The sequence below is a fragment of the Lissotriton vulgaris genome, chromosome 3_2 (genome assembly GCF_964263255.1).
Source record: "Lissotriton vulgaris chromosome 3_2, aLisVul1.2, whole genome shotgun sequence".
Lineage (NCBI taxonomy): Eukaryota > Metazoa > Chordata > Amphibia > Caudata > Salamandridae > Lissotriton > Lissotriton vulgaris.
The window spans coordinates 155659055-155675107 of record NC_141690.1 but is presented as its reverse complement, the minus strand read 5'-3'; the positions used below and the strand labels follow the sequence as shown (position 1 = coordinate 155675107).

The following is a 16053-nucleotide window of genomic DNA, read 5'->3' as shown; positions in this document are numbered from 1 at the left end:
AAGGAAACACCGAACTCCGGCCACTTTAGAAACGCAGTTAAAGTGCAACCGCAAAATCGGAACTGTAAAGATTAAGATAACATTCTGCGTGTTAGAACTGTCAGGCAGCAGGGTAGATAAGCAAACTGCAAGCAAGCCAGGACGCCAGAGATCGAAGCGGCGCCTGTTTACTCGCTAGAAGTAACCTTCACTGTACCTTTTGTATTTTCTTTGGGTCTTTCTGGAGTCCCTCTCGAGGGGGAACTTTCCCGAACAGCTTCCATCCCAATTCATGTTTTTCAGTTGTCGAGTTTTTCTTTCTAGCAAACACATTCCTGCAGAACAAAACATTTGTGTTTTTTTAATAGTATTAGCAAGCACATACTACTTAATAATCGATTTTCAAATAGTGATTGAACCTTTTTCTAATCAAAGAAGTTGACCTTCGAAATAGGGTTTGTGAAGTCTAGGACCAGCACATATACTTAAGAAAATCATTCACATGATGAACATTAATAGAGCTAATTTATATCATAGTAATCCTAAAAATCTAACAACAATTTGGATCTCCTGGAGTAACAGACATTACAGCCCTAAAAGCAGAAGATATAAATCACATAACGAAGAGCACACATGAACAGAGAACATCCACGCATGAACATACATCCCCTAGGCATCAGCGGCATGCCAAGCACAATGAATATCCGGGCTGGAATTTGACGGGTATCGAAAATGACAACCTGAAATGAAGTAACGTTTAATATGAGTTAACAATGACTCCGAGTAGAGTTATGAAGAAATGCTGCTGGTTGTCCTTTACTATTTCAGTCATCGTCATGTTTGGAGTGGGAGTGAGGTAACACTTGCCCATGTGCAGCCGACAATGGATTATTCAAGTGTTAAATAAGTGCTTTTACGGTTACATGTGCTGCTTACCAAAAGCAATCCATTTGGTTGCTCACTTAAAATGGATGCACAGAAGGAGCTTAGTTTTGAATGAACCACTTAGCATTCAGTACTAATTTATTCAAAAGCCTCATCATTTATAGGTCACTGATGAGAATGTATAATCCCCCATTGCTTGCTAAATACTTGCCGGACAGTCCGACAGGCCTGGTTGTGGACGGTTGTAAACAGAAGGAAACTTGCTCTAAAAGTGGAAAGGGGAGACCTCTAGGTCACCCCGAACGTATGGCTGGGTGCCCGATCGCCTGGGAAACCTTTGCGGGCGGGGGCGTGTCCCCGGCCGTTATGCCCATAGTGGCGTGGCTGGAGCACGCCCCCGCCTCCTAAGAGGGTTGTCCTAACACCCGCCCGGAAGTCCGTGCACTTCTGGGTGGGATGGGGATGCTGGTCCGCCTTCCCGCTGCAAGATAAAAGGCGCGGGAATCGAGGCAGGCGTCCTCTTGTTCCTGCGCTCTGAAGGCTGCACCACTCGTCGCTCGTGAGCCTCAAGGGAACAAGCTGCAGTTTTTTTAACGTGTAATCGTTGTTTTTTCTGTTTCAGTCGTCGAGGCGTATCTGGAGTCCGAGTGGCTACTGGAAAACAGGCAGAGATTAAACAGAACGTAGATATGCCTGGTAAGAAGAGTGGAAATAGCTCCGAGATGGAACGAATGCTGCGCACACTGGTGAACCAAGTGTTGGTGATGGACAGGAAATTCGGTAAAGTAGACCAACTGGGTCGCGGCTTAGCGGCACTCCGGAAACAAGTGGAGGCTCAAGAGGATCGTGGGGCCTGCTTTGCCAAACATTACCCCAGGGGGGAATAAGGGGAAAAAGAATAAGGGGAAAAAGAATAAGGGGAAAGTGGGTCCTAGCGAGGCCCCAGTCCCGATGGAGGTCCCGCTGGTCCCAGTAGCACCAGCGTCTAGCCCGGTACCCACACCGGATGGGGGATTGCCAATCCCTGTGGTTATCACACCGCTGGACAATGATCAAATACCCCCCAAACTAGCGATTCATTTGGCGGCTGTGTTGCCCTGGTTGAAGAAGGGAGCGTGGGGATCCGCGGCTATGGAAGACCCAGCCGAAGAGGCTAGGCAGATTATCGACCAGCTCAGGCAGACAAGGGACGCTGGGGCAGCAAACGTGCCTTCTATTTCTCTGCAGGTGGCGAACCTGGCCGCGGTCGAAAATCGGAATAAGTCGACGGACACGACCGGAGGTACGACAGAAGACGGTAAGAGGTCGCTCCCAATAATGAGGGAGGGCGCTGTACCTTCAAGGCGGGAATGCTTGGCGCAACATGTTCCTATGGCCACAAAAGGAATGGTGTGGGCGAATAAGTACATTAATATGTTTTCATTGTTGACAGACAATCGTGAGTTAGAATATGCCAAGACCCAGAAGGATTTATGGCACCCCAGTGAATGGAGGGCAAAAATGGCAGAATTCAGGGTGGAAGAGTCTATGATGAACTGGATCAGGGCTTTTTCTGTTTTTGTAGCAATTATGGGTGAGCGAACACCAGAACTGTTGGGAGACCTTGCTTGCTACCAGAGCAGGATCACGGGCTTCCATGAGAAGTATGGAGGGGACGCATGGAAAGTGTAGGACGTATCATTTAGAAAAGCGAAAGAGTTTAATGAATCACTGACTTGGGATTGTTTGGACACTGTATCTTGGCATGCGCAGTTCACGCCGGGCTCGGCCGGTGGATCAGGGTCGAGTGCAAACGGCTCCAGGGCTTTTCAGCAGAAACATCCGCAGCTCTTTCGACCAGCTCACGGGGGAGATACTCAGTCTAGTTCAGGCGGGAATGGGAATAAGCGGGGAGTATGTTGGGGTTTTAACAAGGGAACGTGTAGCAGGCCGTAGGGAACATGCAGGTTCAGGCATGCCTGCGCAGGTTGTGGTAACACCTCCCACCCCGAAATTAGCTGCGATCCAGAGGCAATAGTACTGGAGGAAAAGGGGGTCCCAAGCAGGACTGATACGATGCCCCCGAGGTCCAAGCAATCGCCCGTGGATATTCTGGCTTTGACTCCCTGGCTGAGCAAATACCCTGATCATGTGTCCGCTGGGATCCTGCGAGATGGCTTCTCGTATGGTTTCAGGATCCCGGCGGGTGATTTTCGGGGGGCTCCCTTCTGCAAAAACCAACTGTCCGTTACGCACAACCCGACGGTGGCCGCCACAAAAATCGCAAAAGAGGTTCGCTTGGGGCGGGTAGCAGGGCCGTTCGGTGAACCTCCAACAGCCAATTTTGTGTGTTCCCCATTAGGGGTAATTCCCAAGAAGGAGCCGGGAGAATTCAGGCTCATTCATAATCTATCTGCACCAAGGGGGGGCTTCCGTTAATGAGGCAATCGATGCAGACATGTGCAGTGTAAGGTATACATCATTCGATGACGCAGTTGTAATGTTGAATCGCTTAGGCCCCGGTGCATTGTTAGCGAAATCGGATATTGAATCCGCATTTAGGTTGCTTCCGGTGCATCCCCAGGATCAGCACTTGTTGGATTTTGCATTTCAGAGTAAGTACTACATGGATATGTGCATGCCGATGGGTTGTTCAATTTCGTGTGCCTACTTTGAAATGTTTAGCTCATTTCTGGAGTGGGCATTCTCGAAGGCCTCAGGGCACCAACATGTGATGCATTATCTCGATTTCCTGTTTCTCGGCCCGGCGGGCTCTCGGGACTGTGCACGGGCATTGCAGGATTTCTGCGTGCTCATGCGGGGTTTCGGGGTCCCGTTGGCGCCAGGTAAGACGGTGGGTCCAACTACCTCCCTGGAGTTTCTGGGTATCGAACTATACTCCGTGGAGGGTTGCTTCCGTCTGCCGGCGGAGAAGATCGCCAAATTCAGGGCCTCCTTGTTGCAATGTCTTCGGAACGACAAAGTAACACTGCACCAACTACAGCAAACAGTGGGACAGCTGAATTTTGCATTGAGGGTTATACCGATGGCTGGCCTTCTCTCCCGATCCATTGCCCAGGCCATGGTTGGCCTAAAGGAAGGGCACCATCGTACGAGGCTGTCGGCAGAGGTTCGCCAAGACATGCTCAGTTGGCTGGCATTCTTGGCGGATTTCAACGGCCGAGTAGTCTGGAGCAAAGCCCCGGCCTCGTCAGCAGAATTAGGTTTATGGACCGACTCTGCGGGCAGTGTGGGGTTTGGCGCGATCCTTGGTAACCGATGGTCGTCCCAGAAATGGCCAGCATGGTGTAGGGTTGTCGGCCTGGCCAGAAGAGTTCCGAAACCGCTCGGTGATATTTTGGTCTGATAACATGACCGTAGTCGAGTGCATTAACCAGCAGGAAGCACGCTGCAAGTGGATACTGCGATTGTTGAAAGAAATTGTGTTGAAATGCTTGAAGCTAAATGTACAATTCAGGGCAAAACATGTGCCGGGAGTACTGAATAATGCAGCTGATGCGCTCTATCGTTTCAAAATGCAGGCTTTCAGGGATTGTTTACCCTCAGCGGAGCTAGTGGCAGCGCCATTTCCCGAAGCATTATGGCATATCGGCGCCCCGGACTACAAAACCTCGTGGCAGCCAGTTTACTGCCCAGGACAAGAAAAGCTTATGAAGGGGCGTTCCGCTCGTACTGCGCCTTTTTGGGCCCTGCATGGGAGCATAGATGGGGTCAGGAGGGGTCCTTTACCCAATTTTTAGTGGCACTTGATGAGGAGGGCCGGTCGGTGGCAACCGCCAGTCGGTATAAGGCCGCCATATCGTTTATGGCTCAGCTCCAGGGGATCAGTAACCCGACGGACTCCTTTATAGTCAGAAAGGCACTGCGCGGCTGGCGGCGCATAGAGGGTCGCAAAAAGGATACCAGGCATCCAATAGGATTTGACAGGTTGATCGCTTTGTTGGCCAAACTAGAGGAGACATGCTCCTCACCTAGTGAGGTCGTCCTATTCCGGGCAGCATTTGCGTTGGCATTCTATGGGGCCCTGCGAGTAAGCGAACTAGTGGCTGCCAACAAAAGGGATACCGAGGGGGGTCTGTGCTGTTAAACAATTAGGCCGCTGGTCTTCGAATTGTTTCAAACGGTACGTGCGGCTGCACATGTTGTAAGTTACTGAAGAAGTGCACTCACGCTTGTTGTCTTTTGTTTGGATTACAGTTTCACAAGCCTGTGACGCAGGGCGGAAATTGGGACCGGCCCAGTATCAGCTAACCACCACTTCAGGAACAAGGAATGGAAGACGAGTGGTCTGGGTCGTGGGCCACTCATACGTGAGACGTGCCGCGGACATATTCAGGGCAGGTGATGCGATCCACACATCTGAGGAATATGGTTTCAGGGTGTCCTTCCATGGGAAGAGCGGCCTATGTATTGATCGACTGCAAAGTTTGGTGGAAGAATTGTTAGGGCGGCACAGGTCACCGCCATCAGTAGTCATAGTGCACATTGGGGGCAATGACTTGGTAAGGTTGGGTAGGCGGGCTTTAATCGAGCACATACTTTCAGCAGTTAGTTGGTTAGCAAAGACACTCCCGGGGTGCACGTTAGCTTGGTCACACATGATTCCAAGGAGGGTTTGGAGGGGTGGGCGGTCCACAACAGCGTTGAACCATTCGGTAAAGAGGGTCAACAATAGAATGGAGAAATTGTTTCTCTCGGCTCATCTTCAAAGCATACCTCACGGGTGCATCTGGGGGGACCACTGTTATTCAGACGATGGGGTACACCTGTCCAGGGTGGGGAATGACTTATTGATAGGAGACATGGTAGCTTGGCTAGTGGGATTGAGGAGATATGACCTATAGGAGGTGTGGGGGGGCCAGATAGTCGGTCAACTATCTGGCCTGTGGTGTAAAGGTCATGATCGGTGAGCAGTGATTTCAAGGTCCCTAGTGGGGGCGCCACCCATTATGGATGGGATCGCCCGGGGGGAGGCGGCCATTGGCGATCGGGATCTGACACCAGTTAAGACCTTGCCGTTGGCCCCTAACGATGGGATGTACAAAATTTGTATGCAATGCATTATGTCATGATGTTAGACTCGGTTAGGAAAATCTTTGAATTAGAGATTTGTTAAGGTTAGCCTGGATACCGGTCTTCATCAAGTGTAATGAAAGTAGAATTTTGTACATGATACATGAAACGTTTTAATTTAAAGTTTTAAATTGTTTCATATTTTAATAAATACGGCCAGGGGTCGCGAGGCCCCCCTGCCTTCCAAAAGTTCAAACTGTGTCTGTCTCCTACCATTGGGATTGGTGGTGGAAGGGGTGGCGGGCATCCCGGACCATATGGAAAGGGGAGACCTGTCGGTCACCCTGAACGTATGGCTGGGTGCCCCAATCGCCCGGGAAACCTTTGCGGGCGGGGGGCGTGTCCCCGGCCGGTATGACCTAGTGGCGTGGCTGGAGCACGCCCCCGCCGCCTAAGAGGGTTGTCCTAACACCCGCCCGGAAGTCCGTGCACTTTTGGGCGGGATGGGGATGTTGCTCCGCCTTCCCGCTGCAAGATAAAAGGCGCGGGAAACGAGGCAGGCGTCCTCTAGTTCCTGCGCTCTGAAGGCTACACCACTCGTCGCTCGTGAGCCCTCAAGGGAACAAGCTGCAGTTTTTTGACCCACCCACCAGCCCCTGTTGCAGAAGTTTGGGAGTAAACAAAGTTCTAATTCGCAATTTGATTGTGATGGATAAACGTCTTGTTTAGGCCGTTTTTCTCATTATAGATTGATGCCAAGAGTGTGCATGCAACTGAATACTTGTCTATAGGCCTTTTTTTCCTTTGTAGAAGTGTAATGAACTGTATGCAATAAAATCGTTTCTCTGTTATATGACCTTTTTTCCTTTGTAGCAATGTTTATAGTTTATTGGTACTATTCTGGGGCGTCCACTCGACAAGGGCGGGGGTAGCAGGGAGGGATATATCTAGCTGTGATATAAGATTAAGCATAGGATTTTTCCCCTAGTAGGTACTTAACTGTCGTATTTATTTAGTCTTCGGTCGGGCGGTAAGGTCATGATCGGTGAGCAGTGATTTCAAGGTCCCTAGTGGGGGCGCCACCCATTATGGATGGGAGCGCCCGGGGGAGGCGGCCATTGGCCCCTCCCACTGGGGGCGGCACCCATTACGGATGGGATCGCCCAGGGGGAGACTGCCATCGGCCCCTCCCAGGGGGAGACGGCTATATGCCCCTCCCACGAATTTCCCGGGGGCCGGATATCCGCTCCGGCGGAAGAGAGTGCGGGGAAAGGGGGAAGGGGGGTGGGGGGGAGTCCACGCTGTCCTTCTTACGAATACCCCGCACGGGAACTCGGACGACCTTAAGATGGCGCCGAGTGAAAGGGGGCCCCCATGACAAGGGAAGTTAAAGTTGGCTACGAGGGTAAAGCCCTCTGCGCATGCGCCACTCACACGTGAGGGCGGAAATTTGGTGATAGGGATCTGACACCGGTTAAGACCTTGCCGTTGGCCCCTAACGATGGGATGTACAAAATTCGTATGCAATGCATTATGTCATGATGTTAGACTCGGTTAGGAAAATCTTTGTATTAGAGATTTGTCAAGGTTAGCCTGGATACCTGTCTTCATCAAGTGTAATTAAAGTTGAATTTTGTACATGATACATGAAACGTTTAATTTAAAGTTTTAAATTTTGTTTCATATTTTAATAAATACGGCCGGGGGGGTCACGAGGCCCCCCTGCCTTCCAAAAGTTCAAACTGTGTCTGTCTCCTACCATTGGGATTGGTGGTGGAAGGGGTGGCGGGCATCCCGGACCATATAACCAATCTCCGTATATGTCGGGATTAGGACTTACATCTTTAGTCCAATAAAGATTCAGCATACTCTGGTTCAATTTGGCCTTCTGCTATACTTCATATCTGTTAAGGATCCGGCACTGTTCTGATTCTTATCAGGAGTGGATCCCCATGTTCACAGTGTTACAAGATTCAAGTTGTTATTCACGGATGACATCTACATAGGCCATAATCAGTCTGGCAATGCAAAAGTTCTATCTGATAATTACATTATTTTGGCAGATGTCTGGGTCTCCTTTTGTAACGCTGCTCTTTTTTTAGGTCTAGCCTGAGCCAGCGCATGCGTTGTCTGGCGAGACTTTTAGTAAGGGCTTCAGAAAATGCTCCCACTATGGCCTAGAGCATGCTGTTGCGCGCGCGGGCACACGTTAACACGAGCGGAGGCGCCATGTGGCTTTTCTCGTCATGCTCATTAAGCGCATCGCTCACCGCACTTGATTGCGATCACTTTCACTTTCACGGCCGTGCGGCTAATGCTTGTTTTTAGACAATCAATGTATTTGAGAAAAAAATAATTCAGATTTTCAGCAAAGATTATTTGCATAATTGGGGACATTTTGAAAATCCTGAGAGAACACAAACGTGATGGATGGAATGCTTGAATTGTAGCCCCTTGTAATAACCCTGTAGCGCAGTGCCAGTAGATAAAGTTTATTCACACATGTATCCTTCCGCAGCAGGGCGAGCCCATCCGCCGTACTTGTCCCCTGCGCGCTTCCGTGTATTGATCTGTGCATGTTTTCATTTGCACACGTCAGCAGACTGGTGGACGTAGAGTTGACAAACCCCGCGGGTCTGTCGGTCTCGTGAATCCCTCCCTTCGCGGGGCAGGTTGCTTCGGAGACCCAATCCGGTGGTTCTTTCTCAATGCAGGCTGAAAGAACTAGATCATCTGGCTCTGTCATTTTTGATGTATTGCAGTCAGTAGTGGTAATAAGGACAGCCGATTCAAGGAGCCCAAATTTGACATTGCCTTGTCGTAGTCTACGACGGAGTGCAAGGAACTTTTTCTTCACTGACGTTATAGGAGTTATATGCTCCGACAAGGGTATAAAGACCATCAATGAAAGGATTGCCACCCTTTTCGACATCTTGCCTGATGACCCTAACATGTTGGTTACGGTTCTCTGCCTATCATACTGATGGATGTCCCTTGTTGTCAGTCTGCCTGTTCTTTGGAATTCAGGTTGTTGCGTGCGCTGCAGGTATGGTAAACTTGTGATAAATTCTTTAACCACATCACTGTCTCCTTTCTCCAGCAGCTCCAATATGCCATATAAACAGTATTATCCCATCTAGACCTCTTCGATATATATATTTTTTTAATGTTTAAAATGACAGTGTTGTTTTGAGTCCAAATGTTTCTTTACCTCCTCTAATCTCTGATCTATCCTGGCCATGGGTTGGTTCATACATAAAATAAATTCTGCCGAGCACGGTAGCAACACACTGGGCACTGTGCACTGATGTCCCTAGGGACCTTAAGAGGTTGTCAAACAATCATCAATAATTAATAGTAGTTCAAAACAAATCAAACAAGCATTATATATCAATTGTTTTCATCAATTGTATTCATCAATGAAAATGTAATTTCAAATACGACATGACAAGTGTAATAAACAGACATCAAATGATCAACTTAAATTTTACAATATATAGTCATTGCATCATGACCAATGCTTGCAGTGTACATCAATTTGAAATAAAAACCGAATTCTTGCTGACAGCCCGATGCATTTCGGGACAGTGATGTCCCTTCTTCAGGGGAAATCTATAGAGGGAACAAAATTTGACACACATAGTTCGTCCTAATGCAATTGTTCACTAATACAAAAGTAAAAACTTCAGACTTCCACATTAGAGGGAAATACCCGCTCATTATGAAAAAAAGTTGAAGGAGCATAGAGGAAAAGCGGTTGCAACGAAGAGAAAGCAGTGACCAAATGAAGTGAAACCACAGGAAATTGTGGAGTAAAAGAATGGTCACACCATGGTAACAAAAAGAATCTGTGTAACATGTACAAAATATTTAGAAACGTGATAAGAGTCATGCTGATTGACCAAAGAAACACCCCTGTGTGTTAAAATATAAAAAAGTGAAAACACGGATCATCATCATCAAATACCTGGCTGAATGCCACTGGCGTGTACTAAACAAAGAAACCACAACAACTTCAGTATGATTACCAATGCGCCATGTTACAAATACCAAAAGTCGTGCATCAGAACGGTACACCCACCTTATGAACAAAAACCTCTTGTGGGTCCTGAAATCCAATAAAGCAAAGCTGTATAAAAGAACTGTGAAAAACACAGGAACCTCGTGTAAGACACTTCCGGCGTAGCTTACGCTCTAGACTAACTGATATTTATGTCTCAACTCACCGAAGTAGGTGTAACACCTGTGAGGCGGTTAACTCCCGGTTGGAGACATACGGAATAGCGGTTCTAAGGTGCTATATCTGTTTTTCAGGTAAGCTACACTTTAAAGTACTTTGCTTGATATGTTCAGGTGACCAGCTACAGCTGGTTTGTGTTACTAAAGCGGGTGACAGAGTATGCTCCTTTTTATTTCACAGGACGCTCAAATACAAGTTGACTAACTCCTGCAGAATACATCCCAGGGTCGAGTGGTTTGGTTTCACTGGTTAAACCCAGTGTTACACCTACTTCGGTGAGTTGAGACATAAATATCAGTTAGTCTAGAACGTAAGCTACACCGGTAGTGCCGGTAGCATTTCTTTTTTCTGTTTAATTCACACTTGTTAGACAGCAAGTGTCACACCGGAGCACCATTGTATCTTAGATTATTATAAGTAGGATTATTTGGTAATTGATCTAAAGAGGTGTGCTCTCTCCACCCCCAATTTTCGCATTGGTTCATAGATGCCAGTTCTGTTATTATCAATTTAATTTCTAAGGAAACTTCAGGTATGTTTGCATTGGAGGAGCCCAATTTAGTACAGATAACAGACAGCTCCTTCATTATGGCCTCCAGAGTAGCTTTAGACATTTTCGGTGTTGAATAATGTGCAGATTATTAACTTCCCGTCAGTGCTTTAGAGAAAAGTAGCTGCCTGGTTGATTTTGGTGCCGACATAGGATTACGATTGGCAAGCAGAGATTATGTATGAACATTTCCCCCAGATTCTCATAACACACCTTTAACACTATTGTAGAGTAAGTATTAAGTGATGGATTAATGGACGAGCCTTTTAGCTTGGTACGTCACTCGGGATATATGCACGACACTGTCCCTTCTCTTCTCATATATCATCTCAGTCTTTGTTATGTTAGCCACAGGATCAGCCATATTCTCGTTAATTATTCTGTCATAGTAAAGTAGCCTTTCCGAATCTACCTTACAGCTCTCTCTCTCAATTCACTCTATTTCGAGCCTTCATTTGAGCTGGATTAAAATGTAGTCATAGGAGCAAGACCACTGACTCATTGTCAGTGAAATCGCTCTCCCTCCCTCGCAGCTCCACCATTAAGTTAGGCCTTCCCCCGAGCCCCTGCACTCTCGAGTGTTGGGGTTCGAGGCCCTCCTCCACCCGCAGGTTTCACCTGCGCCTCAACCCTTGTGGTCCAGTGGACCTCTGTCTCCATTCTCTTGCTCCGCTTTTTCTCTCCTTCTTTACTTGTTTTTTCCCTCACTTCTATCTCCCCCCTACACTCTCCTTCTGGGTCTTCACCTCCATTTTCCGTCATTTTCCCCTCATTTCAAGCTCCCCCCTTTACTCGCCTGTGTCTTTCCTCCGTTTTTCACTTGTTTTTTACCCTCATCTAAATCTCCCCCTTTCACTCTCCTGTGTCCTTCTTCCACTCTTTCTTGCACTGTTGCTGCCTTATTTGCACCCTCTCTCTTTTTGCCTTTTTCCTTTTCCCTTTTTAGCCCATTTTTTCCTGCTGCTGCTGCCCCCGCGGCCCCTCCTTCCCAGCACGACCAGTCCAATCCAGCTCCCCTCCCCGCTGTCCAGGCCTCCCCGACACCTACTTAATGGCGGCCGGGGCGCCAAAGACAAGCCTGTCTGCGCCCGTTTGTAACCAGCGCCAGGAACCCTGGATCTCTGCACCGCCAACGCTACGATCCAACGACACTCCACGCTCTCAACCCAGGCCGCAACAACAACTGCAAGGTAGCATCGCCAGCTGACACCCACGGACCCTTCAGCTGTCACTGCTGCCGGCACACCTACAGCACCGCCAAGACCACTAACCCAGAGAGATCCTCCCTCAAGAACACAACCGAACCGATGACCCTGCAATAGATCCTCCTCAACGTCCGATCCCTCCACAAACACGCCACTGAAATCTGGAACCTCCTCGACAGCACTACCCCGGTAGTAGCTTTCTTTCCCAAAACCTGGCTCAACACCACCTTGGGACCGGACATCGCTATCACCATTCCCCAAAGATACAAGATCTCCAGGAAGGACCACCCCACACGCCCTGGAGGAGGAATCGCCATCGTCCACAAATCCACTTTTCGCCTAAGCACACTCCCCGACGAGCCCACAGACCTGATGTAACACCTTCACTTCAAGATACTGGCCAGCCCTACCTCCACCCTCCGTGGAACCCTCATCTACCAAACCCATAAACCTGAGAACTTTTCTTCGCCAACTCCATCATGGACATAATCTCCCCCAAATGCCATTGCGTCCACCAACTACACCATACTGGGAAACCTCAACTTCCACCTCGACTACCAACTTGACCCAGCACCACATCCCTCCTGGACAACCTCAACAACATTGGATGCCACCAGATCGTGACCGAACCCACCCACTCAGCAGGACACACCCTCGACCCCCTCTTCACAACCGGACACTCCATCACCTTCAGCCACACCACTGAACTACCATGGACTGACCATCGATGCATCCACTTCACCTTCAGAACACCCACCATCCACAGACACCAGCACCTGCTCCCATGAAGAAACTGGACCAGAATCACTGACGACCAGCTAACCTCATCACTCAGCAACTCCACCCCAACCATTCCGGAAAACGACGACGCCAACACCGCAGCCCTAACCCTACACAAATGGATCTCAGACAGCGCCAACACCATAGCCCCCCCTCAAGAAAAACAACAACAAAGCTTGATGGTTCACCACCGAACTTTGAGAGTCCAGACGCACTTGCCGCCACTCGAAAGTGCTGGAGGAACACCAAATCCACAGCAGCCCACAGCAATTTCAGAGCCACCTCCAACGCCCACCACCAACTCATCAGAAAAATTAGGAAAAAAGCGACTGAAGATAGAATCTCCACTCATGCACACAACAGCAGTGATCCGGGACAAGGCCCTCGACTAGATCCACTCCCTCTCCGGCATAACGCAGAGGGTCAGATTCCCCCCTTTCCTCTCAGACCCTACAACTACCACCTGGGGGGTCCCCCCTCAGCCCTACGCTCTTCAACGTCTACATGGCTCCGCTCGCCCCCATCGTAAGAACCTAAGGACTCAACATTATGTCATATGCAGAAAACACCAAACTCATCCTCTCCCTATCCAACAAACCCAACACCACCAGACACAACTTTCGAGAAGACGTCGCAAAAACACAAACAAAACAGAAGTACTCATCATGGGTCCAAACCCAGACGCCTGGACCGACCCCTGTGGCCCTCCGCCCTTGGCTATTCAATCTGACGACAAACTTCCCCGGCGTTCCTCGTCCGTGTCTGTTGGATACAATTAGCGTTTTTCTTTGTAAGTGTTTCATAGGATGGAGTAGCTGGTTTGAATCCTATGAGGGGATTCTGACTAAGTGCAGTGAGTGAATAAGCTTGATGATGATATTTGATTCACCCAAAAGGGAAATCTCTTTTTTTACTCCATAGTAACTAGGTGCTCTATTTCCTTTTGGTTATTACGGAGCCCCTCATTTGTTTAAGACTTCTTTTTAGGTAACCTAAAACGGCTAGTCTTTTATGGTTCAGCTCTGCTGATGTCGTACCCCTAAGCTACTCTAGTAATTTGCTCATGAACATTCTGAGGCCCTGCTGCTCTATTCAGTGTTTCCCCTAGTCTGTACTGTCACTCCCCTTTTGTGCCGGCGGGAACGCCCGCTGTGTGCAGCTCTCCTCTCCAGATATCATGTCTCCATGTGCTCGGTCTACATTTATGCACTGTTCTACTCGCAGCACTCCCTCCCACAAGCCAAGCCACTCTGCGACCAAGGGCAATACTGCTGTCCAAGCCACACAGGGCTCCTTTATGAAGTCTACCTTTATGAACTGCCTCCTACCTTCAAGGTGAAACGGGCAGTTGTGCTGGGGTACCGCTATTCAAAGGTGTTTTGCAGAACATCTTGTGCCATCATTGCTCCCTACTCCAATAGAGACATGAAGCCCCATCCTTGACTGATCCATTTCAGTCTCTGATTCTCTGCCCCTCCGCCGTTACTAGTCATCAGCTCACAGTATGCACTGAGCTGTTGGTTTTTCAAAATCTGGTCTCAGATCCTACATGCTTCCTTTCTATAAGGTGATTTGATCCTGTAGTTCCTCCCTGCCAGCTGGAGCGGATTAAAGAATAGAACCAGCTTCTTTCTAGTTCCAAGATGACGACCACGTGTGCCTTGCCTCTTGAAATACTACAGAACATTCTCCAGATGGTGGCCCTTTCTTTAAGACCCTCTACCACACTTCTTTATATGGTTCTTAGTACAAACCCCACCCCATCCCCCACTCTCCTGAGTCACCTGTCAACACTTCCAATAACTCACAGAAGTCTCTGCAGGTGTCCTGAAAGGGTAGGAGAATTGACCGAGAGAAACAAGCATTGGCAAAGGCAATAAATCTCACTTTTTGGACCTTATAAGTATTTAGTTATGCAGCGCAATATCCTTTGTGCAACAACATCAACTGTTGCATGGCTAAACACTTATAAGGTCCAAAAAGTGAGACCTATTGGCTATGCCAATGCTCGTTTCAAAAGCTATGGCAGCGCTGCTTTTGTGTTCCACTTTATATGACGCACAAATATGAATTTATTACCTAGCAAGTGAATTTTCCAAAGCGTGTGCCAATGAAGTTATGTGTCCTTTATAGGCTTGAAATCCCGGTCTTGATCTGAAGACTTGTCCTGACAGTTCAGGCTGGACTGACTGATCTGGGCCTAGAGGGGAATGCACAGATCCCTTTGAAACTCTACTCATCAATGACAATATTCCAACACCACACACCTCTACCTAAATGCTTTCTAATTACACTTCTGCTTGATATCAATGGCAGTGCTTTTTAATGTATTTGTATGTGATCACTTGCATACAAGTCAGTATTCCACAGTACGTGAACATAGTGCAAGTTTGGTTCCCCTTTTCTTTGTTTTTTCTTGAGCAATGGAAACTACATGAAATGAATCAGTCCTTGTATACAAAGGCTGCTTTTATGTTCTGCACGGTCTCTTGAACTGGAACTATGGAGCAGGTGTTAGGGTGACTCCCGGTGGTCAATGAACCACTAGTCTAGCCTGGAAAGACTAAGATGAACACTGTATTACCTGCATTGAGTACGGATGATTAGCCTTCTACTAGGGCACAGAACACCCCGGTACTAGCATGAAACCCTAAGGTCCCCCTATGATTTCATGTAATTTACAGACATGATGTTATTTACAGACATGATGTAGCATACGCTGATGAGTACGTTATTTTGCTTTTTCTTTATAGTGCTCCTTGACAAAGAGCCAATCGGCTCGAAATGCATCGGAGCTCGTATGTCTAACTTGGATGTTACCATTGATGGTGAAATTGGAAAACTAATATGATTACTGAATCACTGAGAATATATCAGTTTGAAGAATATGTCAAATAAACTGTGGATTTTTTGAACTTTGAATTAATATCCATTGGAATTGATTGTCTTTTGACAAACGAACCATTCCAGAGTGCCCACATGCAGGGATGCATTTACACTTGAGGTAATGCACTCACCCCCTCATTAACTACTTGGCGTACCCGGACAGTTACGTCACCTGCTGGTGCACCTGAAAATTTTCCGAACTAAAAAGGGTTCTACATATAACTTCCATTATCAGCTAGGTTGTGCGCCGTGCCTACATCTTTTCTTGCCTTCTACTAGGGCAACGTCGCTGAGACACACTAGTTCCTCCAGTGTGGCTGCACTCTGAGCTGTATTTCTGCCCAGGCAGACACACACTACATGTATAGATGCCCTCAATCCTCTATGGACTATCTGGCAAGTGAGAAAGTTTATTTAACCTACGTATAAAAGTAATCTTATGTAAAGCGCTGCCACCCCACTGGGATTGGTCCACGTTACAAAACAACAGCTAAAAGATAACCTATATAAATACA

At 48.0% G+C, this 16053-nt stretch overlaps 1 protein-coding gene across 3 annotated transcripts in view; it reads right to left on the bottom strand.

Annotated features, from left to right (window-relative positions):
* Nucleotides 1–16053, bottom strand: part of TBC1D14 (TBC1 domain family member 14) — a 944726-nt gene that overhangs the window by 571996 nt on the left and 356677 nt on the right. For all 3 annotated transcript variants that reach the window (XM_086964122.1, XM_086964121.1, XM_086964123.1), the window contains one exon: nt 197–314. In XM_086964122.1, the coding sequence (XP_086820248.1) occupies nt 197–314 (118 nt within the window). The remainder of the gene's footprint in view (nt 1–196; nt 315–16053) is intronic.